This window comes from Phalaenopsis equestris, unplaced genomic scaffold, assembly GCF_001263595.1.
Source record: "Phalaenopsis equestris unplaced genomic scaffold, ASM126359v1 Scaffold232964, whole genome shotgun sequence".
Taxonomy (NCBI): Eukaryota; Viridiplantae; Streptophyta; class Magnoliopsida; order Asparagales; family Orchidaceae; genus Phalaenopsis; species Phalaenopsis equestris.
Genome location: NW_018250922.1, coordinates 65,874 through 80,173, shown reverse-complemented (window position 1 = coordinate 80,173; position 14,300 = coordinate 65,874). Strand labels below are relative to the sequence as shown.

The 14,300-nt window shown below is 32.4% G+C and overlaps 1 protein-coding gene across 2 annotated transcripts; it reads left to right on the top strand.

Moving 5' to 3' along the window:
- The first annotated feature begins 3,139 nt into the window (after positions 1-3,139).
- Positions 3,140-13,434, top strand: LOC110038484. 2 transcript variants are annotated; one of them, XM_020743343.1, is made up of 3 exons: positions 3,140-3,332; positions 12,357-12,487; positions 12,965-13,203. In XM_020743343.1, the coding sequence occupies exons 1-3, from the start codon at positions 3,221-3,223 to the stop codon at positions 13,100-13,102; spliced, it is 381 nt and encodes a 126-aa protein (XP_020599002.1). In that variant the 5' UTR covers positions 3,140-3,220; the 3' UTR covers positions 13,103-13,203. The 2 variants fall into 2 exon arrangements, with proteins under 2 accessions (XP_020599002.1, XP_020599001.1); XM_020743342.1 differs by lacking the exon at positions 12,357-12,487 and having other exon boundaries at positions 3,153-3,332; positions 12,965-13,434.
- Positions 13,435-14,300: the final 866 nt, after the last annotated feature.

The following is a 14,300-nucleotide window of genomic DNA, read 5'->3' as shown; positions in this document are numbered from 1 at the left end:
TTATGTTTTTGTCAAAATATTAAAATTACCAAAAATATTTAAACTTTCTTTACTGTGAAAACGTCTTTAGTTTAAATAATTGTCTTTTTAAAATAGAAAGTTTTCCAAAAAGTGCATATTGCATATCTTCATTGTGGATTCGATATTCGGGTCTTAATCAAAAAGTCCTATATTACTTGATAACGATACGTATACTTGCGTAGTATTCCACTATATATAAATTAAAAGTTAAATTCTTATTTTTCCTCAAGATCAAGTTTTTGGTGTTGTTGCAAAATAAGAAAATATAAGTGAAAAATATGATCAGAATTATTGTTATACTATTGCATATAAGCAGTTTCGGGATCACCCCCTTTCACCTACCATTTTCATAATGGCTTTTGATTATTTCTCCAGGCTTATCAACAATTTGTATGAAACTCATACGTACCTGCACTATAATCATAAATCTATGATTCAGGTAAGCCACTTAACATATGCTGATGAAGCAATTATTTTTTCCAATGCCTCCAAACTTTCTATCAAGGTTTTAATGAAATCCCTTAATCTTTTTGAGTAAACTTCTGGGCTTCTGTTTAATAAATCTCAATGTCAGTTATACTTTGGGAAATATGTTAGCACTAATCATTCCAACTGGACCACCTCCTATACTGGTTACAATATGGCACCTCTCCCTCTTAAGTGCATTGGTGTTAACCTTTTTAGAGGTAGAAGGAAACAAACTCAACTTGATTTTGTGGTTGAGAAAATCAAAAATAGAATCATTGAGCGGAGAAATGTTTTTCTTTCCTTTGGGGGAAGGCTTACTCTTTTGAAAAGTATTCTTCAAAGCATTCCTCTATATGCCATGAAAGTTCTTAACTTAAAGAAGAGCACTCAAAAATCTCTTGAGCATATTTTTAGTAAATTCTTGTGGTTTGGGCCTGATAAAACTAAGCCATGGTTGTCTTGGCATAAAATTTGTAAACCTCTATCAGCTGGGGGTTTGGGGTTTAGAAATCTGTATCAAATTGCTGAGATCAATATGTGTAAGCTGTGGTATAAATTTAGGGCTGGCTCTTCCCCTTGGGCTCAATTTATTCTCCCCAAATATTGCTCCCATGTGCATCCTGCTTTGGTTAATTGGAAGGTAGGGGATTCTAAAATTTGGAAATATATTATTAGGGCCAGATCCCTTTCTAATTGTTTCATTTATTGGGATATTGGTGAGGTGAAGGTCTTTTTTTGGCATGAATAGTGGGGTCCCTCTATTTTTCAGAATGTTGCATCTCCTCTTAATGACAATCTATTAGTCTCTGATTTTTGGATTAATGGCAATTGAGACATTGACAAGCTTAAACTTTTGGGGGGAGAAGAGGCTGCTATTATTGTTACAAATCCCATTCTTCCAAATAAGCCTGATAGGCCCATTTGGAAGTTTACCTCTACTGCCTCCATTTCAAAATTGTTGTATCACAATATGCATACCTTTCAAGATTGGAGATGGGGTTTACATATTTGGAATTCTTACCCCTCTCCCTCTATCTCCTTTTTTCTATGGAGGTTTTTTCAATCCTTACTCCCCCTTAATGATATCTTAAAGATTAAAGGTTTAAGATTGGCCTCCAAGTGTTTCTTATGCAATTGTGATGAGGAAACTTACACACATCTATTTTTCTCTTGCTCTTTGGCACATGCTGTTTGGAATATGGTTGGCCAGTTCTTTAACATTCACTGGCCTTTGTCTTCTCGTCTGGAAGACTTTTTGGATGCATGGAAATTTTGTCAGAGATATGATAAAAAGCTTGCCTACTTTTCTTTAATTGTTCTATGGTTTTTATGGACTGTCAGGAATAGTTACAAGCATAACAGCTCCCCTCATGCTCCTCCTCTCACTGTTTCTCATATTTTATCTTTCTATTTTGAAACTATCAAGTTCTTGGCTAAAAAAAAGTGCAGTATCACTCAGGGTGGACGACCTCTTCTTGTGAGATGGTAACCCCCTCCTCACACTTGGATCAAGGCTGGGGGGGGTTTCAGAAGCAATAATGGGAGACTGTTATGTTTCTTTGCAACCACTGTTAACACTGATGATCCCACGGAACTGAATGCTGGGAAGCTCTTTTTGCTATTCAAATTGCTATTATATTTAAAATTCCTAAGCTTGTTATTGAAACCAACTCTAAGATCGTGTATGACATGCTTAGAAAGGACAGTACACCATTTTGGAACTTATTTCATATATGCAATCGTATTTTGCACCTTATAACCTCTAATCAGATTCATGTGCTTTTCTCTTTTATTCACAGAGAAGGCAATGCCCCTGTTGACTGGTTAGCAAAAAAAGGTAGTGATGGGATTCTTATTGGTTTAGACACTCCCTTGCCTCTAAAGAGGCTCTTATTTGGAGATAACCTCAATCTTCCTTATATCAGATGTTGATGTTGCACTGTTTTTTCTGTTTCTTTTATGTGCTGGCCTCCTTACTGTTTCTCTGATGATTTCACTTTGTAACCAGTTGTTTTCATTCCTATACTATTTTGCTACTATCACCATTTCTTTTTGGTGCCTTCCTTTGGTTAGGCAACATATGTTTTACATTTTTCTGGATTTTGAGATACCTAGGAAGTGTTGCTGCTCAAGTGTCGGAAGGACATATGCTCTCATTATCAATTCTCGGCTGCCTCCTTTTCTCGGTTACCTACATGCAGGTTGCTTTTGGACTCTACTGAGAGATGAGCTAACTTCTGTTATTTGGCTTCAAGGCTGTGTGCTACGCCCCTCACTGAACTTGTTTTGCTTCTTTTTGGATTTGGTGCTCTTTCTCTTAAAGATATTGTTTCTTTTAGGTTTACATGTGTTTTGGGTATACTTTTCCTTTGGTATACAATTTTTTGGGTATTCATGTACTTTTGAGTTTTTTTTCTTTGTTGTGCCGAGTTGTACTATGGATAGTGAACCCCTAGGCCTTTAATGTACTTTTGCTTTTAGATGGCGATCCACTACCCCTCCTAATACTTGTAACCTTTTTCAATATTAACGCATAAGGAGTCATGAGCTGTTCTTTCATTAAGAAAAAATATTATATCACAAAAAAACTCTCAAAAAATTTAAAATTCTGATTTAATTCAATTTGTATCATCTGAATTTACAGACCGATTCTAATAAAATCTGGCCGTACACAATAAAATGAGGCGATTTGTTACATGCGCGGAGGAAATCCCTCGCAGCCCGGTCTAGGATGGCCTCTCCGTCTTCCTCCGTCAGTTCTACGCCGGCGCCGTCCGCAGCAAAAAAGAGCTTTCTTCGTCGCATTTTACCCGCCCTCCTTGTTGCTAATGTTGCCGTCGGAGGTCTCGCTTTTTTCCTATATGTTGTCCTGATCTGCAGTGAATCAAATGTGAATTATTCACTTTTTTTCTTTCTTTCGATCGCCACAGTTTCCTGTTAGGTCTAATGTTGATTTTTTTTTTTCGTTTTTGTTTTTGAATTTTTTGTTGTTTTTACTCTTCTTTATGAATTTTTTTTTTGTAATCCATTTAAAGTATTCAATTCCTAGTAGGTTTTTGTGCATAGTAATCGGTTCTGAATGAAATTATCCGTGTCAGCTTACAATTTTTTTAATTCGTAATTAATTTGAGTCGAGTTGCAATAAGGATAACTATGAGAGCTGACAACTCTTAAACGTTTTTGCATGCTGTTCTCTCCTTATCATATGGTGCTTCTTTTATTTCGGCTAAGAAAACTATTATTGTTCAAAACTGTTGCAATTACTTTGTTATGGACGTCACAAAACAATGAAATTAACAGCTGCCCATTACTCTTTCGCAGCTAAAGATGGTCACTTTGTTGACGAGCCCTTTTATCAGTATCGACAGTTTAATTGAAAATTGAAATTAGCTTTTATTTCTCGTGCTATTTATTCCTTGGGTATCTCTTGAGAAGGAAACTCATTATAGGTGCTAATGTCTTACATGTAAACACCAAGATAATGAGAATGCAAAGTTTTGGTTGGGTGGTTGACCTTGAACACATATGTTTTTGTTGACTTAATATTTTTGGTTGATCATGAATAGTTGTTACAGGATGAACAACTAAATTTTAGTAGCCCGTTCATGGAACATGACCTTTTCTTTTTTAAATTTACTGATAGTGACTTATTCATGTTTATCATAGGAAATATAATCTCAAACCTAACAATTTTGGCCCATTTCAAGCCATTTAGGCATCCATAGATTTGATGTGCACAACAGAACTTGTCTTTCGATTGATCATGCTTTTTTTAGCTTATTTGGGTTCCGATCAGATTAAAAATAATTAAATTTGGCTTTGGTTCTATCATTTTTAGCTGCCTTAAGCTCTTTAATTCATATAAAGATTTCACTTGATAGGATAGAGATTTTTACAATCCCAAAGGCCACATCGACCATGGTGAAGTTTGACATATGTTGGCCAATCAAAGACTCATAGTGATAGATCAATAACTTCACTTTGTTATTTATCATGTGCGACATGAACATCATGGATGGACCACCACAACAACTTTGGTGATGAGAGGCATGCAGGCCACAAGGTTAAAATCATTGCTAACTCTGAAATGATCTGTGTAAGCATCTTATTATGTTATTTTTCCTCTCTCCGCATCTAACTCAATCCTTGTCTCCTATTCTTAAGCACCAATATGAATTGATGCTTTTTCCACTACAATATCCATTCCCCATCAATGGTCTAGTAGGTGCCATGCTAGATTTTGATGATGCTTCTTTATTCCATAAGCTTTTTATTTAATTATTATCGAAGGGAGACAGCTTGAAGCTTAGAGAGAAAAAAAATTTGTTGTTAAGTGCAAAACTTTTAGCTACCTGTGCATATATCCTTGCAATATGGCATGTAGCTGAACGCTTTTCTGATCAATGGAGAGCTTCTAAGAACATCCGATAGTGGGAATAGAGTTCCCTCAGCATAACTTGATGAAGAAAACTCATACAATTTTGTTGTACTTGATATTTTTGCTAATTGTCTTTTGACAATTCTTAATTCAGATCACAAAAAAATTTATCATGTAAAATATACATATTGACTATCTTAAATATTCATTTATAATTTTACGAAAATATTTAAAGTTATTTAATATTTTGAGCAAAAAATTCCAAAATATTCAATTTGTTTTTTTTTCCCAAGAGATAGAAAGGGAGAAATTAATTATGAGTTATCATGTTGTTTGATCTCCATATCCATGCTTATGAAAGTGTCAATATGGGAAAAAATGTGATTTTACTATAGTTTATTGAATTCATTTTCCTTATATGTCTCTTTTTCTGGAAAAAAAATACAAATGCAGTGCTCCTATTTTTGTAGGATTTAAATTTCTAATACAGAGCTCTACCATTTTTATATTTTAGTCACACTATTTGATGAATCGTGGCTATTGCCATCCTAACTAAAGTTTTAATTACACAATTTGTAATTCAATTTATCATAAATTTGTGAAGAGATTTACATAAAGAGAACTCAAAACTTTCTCATATACATATTTAACACCTACACATCAATATTTAGATAATATATTTCTTTTTTAACGCTGTTAACTGAGCTCTATCATGACTTCATTTCCCCTATACCAGTGTCCTCGATTTCTCGCCCTAGGTAGCTCCATCAATGCTGCTCTAGCGAGCTCCATTGTGACTTTTGTATGCTTCTTCAATCAATTGCGTGTGATGAAGGCAATGAGATTGAAGACTCGCCAAAACAGTAAAGGCTATGGTATTGATGACGTGCAAACACCAGGACATGCTTGACGAGATTTGAACAGCATTTGTGGTTGATGGTGTTTGTTGATATTTAAAATTTTAAGTGTTATGTGTTTATATACTGAATTTTAGGTTTTGAATATATAAATTGAAAATTTTTGAGTGGAATGTGTATAACTTCCCTTGTTTTATGGCGTGGTACATAGTTTTTGTGTATCCATATTTGCCACTACTTATAAGATGTTGCTAATTGGCAAGGATGTGAAGTCATAGTAGAAGTTACAAGGAGTCCACTAGTCGCATCACATAGAGAATCTCTCATCACTGCTTAGACTCATTCTCATTACACATTCCCATTTGGTTATCAAAACTTTATAAGCACAAAAACTATTTTGTGCGTGTGTGTGTGTATGTGTGTGTACTAAAAGGGAAAAATATAAAATTTTTAACTCATATAATTTGTCAGTAAAGGACTTCATTGAATAAAGACTTGCAATTTATTGACATGGCTTAGGTTGAGATTTTATCACTTCAACTTATTTTCTACGAGGAGTCATGATGCTTCATAATATGTTCATCATGAGCTGCCTTTTAAGTAAATGGTTTTGGACAATGGTTTCTTTTAGTTCTCTTCTCTAGATCATTATAGGATTTTTAATATTTATGTGTGACCAGGTCATGAGCAGAGTGCACTTTTTCTTTAAACATGTAAGATTTATAATCATACGATATTTTTTGCTTTCAAGGTACATGAATCACTTGTTTTTAAGGAGCTTATAATAAACGATACATGATGCCGAATTTATATGTTACTAAAATGAGAAATAAAGCGGAAGCTTTTTTGTAGGCAAGTAATTGATATTTTCATTCGGAGAAGAAAAGGGGTAAAATTCTCCTAGGCACGTGCAATTGTTTCACAAATTGAACCAATTGAAAACAAAATCTAATGTCAAGAAAATCAAACTTAACAATCTTTTTTTTTGCTAAAATTGATTGCAAGTGAACTGAAATGTAATTTGGTAATTGTTTCGGTTTTGAACAGAGCAGTAGTTAGTTTAGGGTCTAAATTATAAAATAAACCAAAGTAGATTCTTCTGTAGGCCTTGTGGATTACTATGCTCTGGCTGGATAAGCATTTACTAAGTTTCTTTCTAAATTATCATCTGTCCTGAATTATGCATTAATCTCGAGAAACCAAATAATAAATTGAGGCGGCACATAAGAAATTCTAATCACATGTGTATCCTTCCAACTGTATAAAGATCAAACTGAGAATTCTATACCAAACTTTCAACTCTTAGAAATGTCAGTTTCTGATTAGAAAAGCTAAAAGAAGGAAAGTTCAAGGTTATGTTGAGCTAGTTGTTGAGCTTATCAACCATAAGGTTCATCTCAGTATGACATTTCTATGGAACAACTAATTTACTAGTATTTAGAGATTGACATTGAGAATTTGGTACAACATTCAACCCACACAAATGTCAAGATCTAAAAAGAAATGAAGAAATAGAAAGGGAAATTCACATGAGAAGTTAACCGTTATTTTGAATTACGTCATCCCACAAAATTTCAAGCTTTGATGAGGAAATACTAGGGGAAGAGAATTCAAAGCTAAGCATGTTGGGATAGTGTCGAGCTTCTCAACCAAACTGTTGCCCATAAAATTAATGTTCAGATCTCAAAAGTTTCTAATTAAGTTCACAGAATAAGTTGATAAATCAAAAAAACCTTGGTTTTCTTTGGAAATGGAGAAGGACAAGATAAGCAATGGGTTAACAAAATCTTCCAAGAGGATTGAGATCATGAAGATATAAATCTTAGGGCTAGGCTGAGTGTGTCTGTAGTGTGCATCTGCATAAGAGAAATTGAAATTTTGAATTGCTGAGGTCAAGCACGTCTAAAATATTAGTTTTGCTAGTCACGACCTTCCAATATCCCTTCCCCATTTTTTCCCTTTGACAAAGCCTGTCGCCACTTAGATTTCGCCCATACACGAAAGTGGCAACCTCGAGTCCAGAATGGGATCTAAATTGAGCATGCCAAGAGCAATAAGTTTAATGCAGCGATCCTAAATTCTATTTGATGATGAACTGGTCCCCATTTCTATTTTTTGGTTAATTCATTTTGAGGAGCAAAATCAAAGTTAACAAATTGAAAATTGAATATAACTAAAAATTTGAATGTTTTTTTTGTTTTTAATTGAATCAAATCAACCAAATGAGTTTGATTTCATTGATGTTTTGGTTTTTATCAAATAATGCACAAGCCTAAATGTGCATATAATTTATATGTATATGTGTACACATGCACGCATATATATATATATATATATATATATATATATATATATATATAATCACGCACTCGTACACACACACATATATGCTGACTATTTCCAACTCAACTTGAGCTTGAATCTTGTCAAAATTGAAACCTTTGATTCTTTAGTTGACTTGCCTGAATTTGACCCTATTACCTCTATCCATGGAAGTTGGAAAGGAACACAAGCTATCTCACCTTAGCTTGCTGTGGTAGCATAGTTATAAATTGGTTTATATCAAGGTTATCAGACAATGAAAATTATTTTGAGGACTTTATTGATAAATTAAGCTAATATTTTTTATATATTATTCATAGCTTGCTATTTATAAATTATTTAGTTTGCTCATTCGTATTTATGATAATTTACAAATCCATATGTCAGAACAGTATATCTGACACGTGAGTAATTTAGTCTAACCATTATTACCGGAGCTACTTTATCCATATACCCGACAACAAATTTTTAATTTTGAGCAAAAGCTTTCATGTTGAAAAAAATTTGATGAGAAAACTTTTTATTTTTTTATGATTAATAATTTTGTGGTATGAAAGACATTTGCATTTCAAAATTTTTCATTGCTAATTTCTTCTAGAAATCATAATTTGATTGTTTTTCAATTCGACTATGATTTAGAATCTAGAAAATCGATAAAAAAAATATGGAAATGGAAATTAAATTGATTAAATATGAAGCTAGCTGAATTAAATAGATTGTACCTTCAATTTCAAGAAAGTTAAAAATAGTGGTTTGGACTAGTTTAGTTTGATTTAAAATCATTTTTTAAAATTTTCTTAAAATTTTTTCGGGTTATTTGGTTTTTTGAAAAAGGAATGCATTGTAAACGTAATGTATTGTATTTGGAATACTTTTGATTTGTTTAGTATAATGTAAAATAAATGTATGACTTTATATTTTCTTTTTTGGTTTGAACAAAAACTAAAATCAATATATGATCTCTCATTAACGGCGGCAGTCGATGTTGGCAAGTTGCCGGTCGTGGGCGACTGACATGAATACTTTATTCAAAGCATTGTATTTGAAATTCACAAACACTAGGATTTTCAAAAGTCCTGCAAAAGGGATGAAGTGCATTCATTTTATTGCTGACCCAATAAACCCCTTAATTTTACATGAATTAAAGTTCAAATGAGTTTTTATTATGTATATTTAGCTATTTTTATGTCAAAAAAGTGAAATAATATTATATTTTAATCTTGTAATCATGAGGCTTTAATTATTCTTTAGATTAAATAGGTGAGTAATGAAAAAATGTTTTCCTGTCCATCCAAATGTTTTTGTTTATATTGTTTTAGGAAAGAAAATGAGGTCTGAAGATCATCCTACTATTGATTTTCAATTATGCTATCCTTCACTTGTGGAAGTAACAAGATAACAAATGAAGTGGTGTTTTGATTTTCAATTAAGAAGAGGTGCATGGGTTTGCTAGATAAAATACCTAAATTTTTTAAGAAGCTTTTGATGTAAACAATAAAAGGGCTCTAATAAATAAGATCTAGTTCAGGGAAAACTCCATCATTTCAACCCGAACAGTTCGTTTTATGAGGCTTTGTGATTTCCATCAACTGTTTATCTCAAGTGCTCTCTTCATTTTTTCCCCTTTTCTACTGTGTTTTAGTTTACTTTTTGCCACGTTAGCTTCAACTCATTTTTTCAATTATTCTACCCTTCACTTGTGGAAGTAACATGATAACTAATGTTTTAGTTTAAAGTTTGAACCTAATCAATCATTATTATTATTATTATTATTTGTAACACATAATTGAAAACCAAATTAATTCCGTTTAGTTTCACATTTGATCCTTTTAATTTTAATTTCTATATTTTTATGATTAGTTTGGTTTGATTCTAAACTTTGTTCTGTTTTGAAGCAAATCAAACCTTGCTCATCCTAAACAAATTTAAAGACAAAATATCAGTTATATTTATAGAGGTTAGGGATAAGTGTTTTTTTTTGAAAAAAAATTATTATTCATAGAAAAATATGGTGATTTTGCTACAAACACTTTTTCATCATATATTTTTATCACTATCAGACAATTTTTTTTTATTACTGATGATTCTCCTAAATGAAACATCTCTCAAATAGTGCCTTTGATACATGGATTTACTTTGTAATTTTTTATTAATATGCATTGAAAAATTGAGTAATTTTAAAACAATAGGCTTTGAATAACTTATGCAACTGTATGATTCGCTTATCAACAGCTTTGAGCATTTTTCATTGTCTAATGACCACAAGCTTGACGAAATTTAAACTATGCTACTGCATCACGTTAAGCTAACACTTCTTTGTATTCCTTTTCAACTTCCATAATAGTTGAACGCATCATGCTTGTTGGCAAAAATAATAATAGGTCATATTTGTTTTCTCTTTCTCTCATGCAATGAATTACACAAATTTCTTATCTCTTTCATGTTATAACAACTTGTTTATTTTATTTTAAGCTCGTCAATTTTAAAAGGTTTTTCTGCATTGAATGCCATAATGATCAAATTGTTGTAAATTCCATGTCTAAAGAAGAACACACTCAGCTCATTATGATAAAACTCATAAGTATCACATTATTTTCTTGCTTCAAGGAGAAATCTAAAAAAAAATTCTACTTGAATTGTTCCACTTCATATACCTCTCACGATGAACACATTGAAAAACCAGTAACCCACTTATAAATGTATAGTAGAAAAACAGTTGAAAGTTTTTTTATCAATGATCTTTGTTTACAAATTATATATATAAGTATATTAAATTATTAATTTAATAGATACAGTGGCGCTGCTATATCACTCTGATATTTTCTTGTATGATTGCAAGTGATTTTCAACGAGATGCTATCTGTACCCACTTATAATTGTATAATAGAAAAACAGTTGGAGTTTATTTGTCATCTTTGTTTACTAATTATATATATATATATATATATATATATATGTACACTAAATTATTATTTACAGCATTCTTATATTTTATTGTATGATTGCAAGAGATTTTCAATGAGATGTTATCAGCGGTCCCTCATGGCTTCTATTGTGACCTTGACACTCTTTTCCTTAGCATCATCCTTGTTGATATTGTGAAATTCCTTCTAATCAATCATGATTTTAAATGCAAAAAAAAAAAAAAAAGCATCTCAAAATGCTCAAATTTGGGAGTTGGAAACATAGAAAAATCAAAGGATGAAAGCTTTGATTCTAACAAATTTATAATCAAAACAATTGCCTTGTTACAATGATTCCACAATACCAAGAACATCGAAATCGATGCATGTTTAGGCCCTTGATTGGCTTGTGGCTCATTCAAGTCATCAACCAATCCTCTTCTCTTTTCTTTGGTGCTTCATGTGTGACCCAGAGAAAGTCACTCACCTAACTGACTAATGAGCTGGTGAATAGGTCCCCTAACACCCTATCGCTGTTGAAAATTACAACTCAACATTGGATTGTGATGTCACTTGCAGGATTTCATATTGTTTGCTCCCTTATGTTTTTGTTTCTATAAGTTTTTGTGACCTCTATAGGTGATAAATTCATGGTTTGGCTACAAGTTTATACTGCCAAGGGGAATATTTTGCTAGAAAAATGGCAAATTATCATCGTTGTTTCTGTTTGTCCCATTTTTTATCTCAATAATTTTTGGAGTTACTGTGACTTTTAGAACTCTCTTTCACGATCTGTTTGTGATATTGGGCTGCCCTTGGAGAGGCGAATATTTTGATTCCTAGATCACCGCAAACGCCAATAGTTTGATGTTGGATTTATGATTTTTTTTTCATTGCTCCTATTTCAAGCAACTTTAGTGCTTTACCTTGCGTAGCTAAATAGAGTGATCCCAAACAGTTATTTGGGGCCTTGTTTGGGATCAATTTTATTTTTTATTTTTTTATTTTTTTTTTAAATTATTTATTTAGTATGTTTTTTACCATTTTATTATTTTTCTTATAAAACAAAATAGCATGTATTTGAAAACGCTCAAAATAACTTTTTAAACTTTTTATTATTTTTAAAAACAATCATACTTTAATCAAATAACCAAATATGTTTATTTCAAATCAAAACATTTAAAAAAAAACGAAAACAAAAGTGATCCCAAATGGCCCCTTAGAAACTTTGTTTATTGCAAATGACTAGTGCTTCTACTAAACAAGCGTTGAATGAAATTGTGTATATGATACTTTTTATGACACAAACCTATGCCCTGCTTTAATATGACTTCGCTCTTAGCATCTTACAAATATTTTGCATGCACCATATGTAGATGAATGATTTTTATTCATTTCTGATGATAGGCGGACTTTCAACTACAATGCATACTTCTGCTACATCTCACGTTTATGGATATGATTATGCTGTTATTTTCTTCTATGTGAATTCCATTCCACTGTTTTCTACTAATTTATATGCTGTAGTTATATGCCATGTAAGTTGCCAGACATTTTCTTTTCAATTGTGGTTGCAAATTCCTTATAGTTATCATCGTAATTGCATGGTTGCAGTTTATGTATTCCAAAGGGAAATTTACATAAATACCACAATTCAGTTGTATTTACATATCTAACACCTAAAATTTGATATTTACATTATAACACTTTGGTGTCATAAACTTATGCATGAAAAGGTGTACTCCACTTATAAAAAGTTAGTAATAGTGGTATTTTTTGTGTGATATTAAAGATTAGAGTATTATGTATGGAAATGTGAAAGTTTAGATATGTAAATACATAAGAATTATGTGGTTATGTATGGAGGTGTCCCTATTCCATAAACTGTAGCCAGATTCAATTCCAGGGCTATCGACAGAAAGGTTGAGTGATTGGAATGCCTCAACTGCAGCTCCGCAGTTATGTTAAATATAGAGGACTTGCATCCTTTCATTTAATATTCTTCTGATTTGCAGTTTATGTACTTCTACGGACTTCAAAGAAAGAAGAAAATCAGAATGATCAGAAGAATGGGGAAGTTGCATCTGCTCCAGCTGCAACTGCAAATGTTACAGTTTCTGAGCAGACAAAACCTGAAAGTGCTGTACCCATAAAGGTCCTCCCTCCCATTCCTGAGCAGGAGCAACGGGAGCTCTTCAAGTGGGTATTGGAAGAGAAGAGGAAACTAAAGCCTCAAAATGCATCAGAAAAAAAGAAAATAGACGAAGAAAAAGCTCTTCTCAAGGAGTACATCCGAGCTAAATCCATCCCAGGCTTGTGAGTTTGAACAAGTTTTTCCATTAGATTTATGTGTTATTGTATTTTTTTGCTTGGAATTTTGAGTCATCTGGTCTTAATGTACACTCATGTAATGCATTTGTTAACGAGTCTTTTTTCTCATCTGGAAAACATTGTTTGCTTTTAATCATGGTGTATGGTTTTAACATTTACTGCTAGTTTCATTTTGGTCATTGTTATAGTCTTTCTTCTCGATATCCTTATACTACGCTTTCTACACTTATTATTAAAACTATATATATATATATATATATATATATATAGATAGATAGATTATTGTTTTTAATAGAGCACGTATATATATATATATATATATGCGCATGCCTTGGCCTGTGTGTTGGCGGGGTTCTCTGTAAGTCGTCCCCTCAGGTTAAAGGTTCAAATCCTAGTGGCATGGCGGTCCTCGAATATTAGCACATAGCGCGGGCTCTCAACATTTGGCCTAGCACATAAGGAATCAGTATTTGAGTTTCTATCAAATACCAATGGTCTCTGTCAAATACCAATTATATATATATATATATATATATTCGCCCGTATTGAATGGTGCCCAAATTGTATTTAAATCGAACGCAATGACAGTCTAAGAGTAAGCTTTCCTGGCAAATGCAAAGCATGTTGCCTTTGACTACCTTTTGGTTCAAAGCTACACCTGTACTGATGGCTGTTTGGTGTTGCATGCCAAAGAAGAAACCACTATGAACAAACCGAGTTCAAGCGCTTATAATGAACACTGATTATCATTTGAACTTATGGCATCGGTTTTCATTAAGATTTTGTTGTGTGAATATTTGGTGTGGGGCACATTTCACATAATTTTTCTTGTTAATATACATATCTAACATCAAATTTTTAAAATTTTTATGTTAACGCTGTAATATACGAATTATATCCAAACCTGTGCATCAAAAGATAATTTTTACTTGAGAGAAGTTAATATTTATGTTTTTATATATACATATACGTGTGTACAAATGTACATACATATACATACGTACATTATATATATATATA

What these genes read in the sequence shown, in the direction of transcription:
- LOC110038484 (XM_020743342.1), top strand. Translation starts at nt 3,221, where the DNA reads ATGGCCTCTCCGTCTTCCTCCGTCAGTTCTACGCCGGCGCCGTCCGCA. An exon ending in TGCTAATGTTGCCGTCGGAG is followed by an intron (nt 3,333 to 12,964) that starts GTCTCGCTTTTT and finishes TCTGATTTGCAG; the next exon opens with TTTATGTACTTCTACGGACT.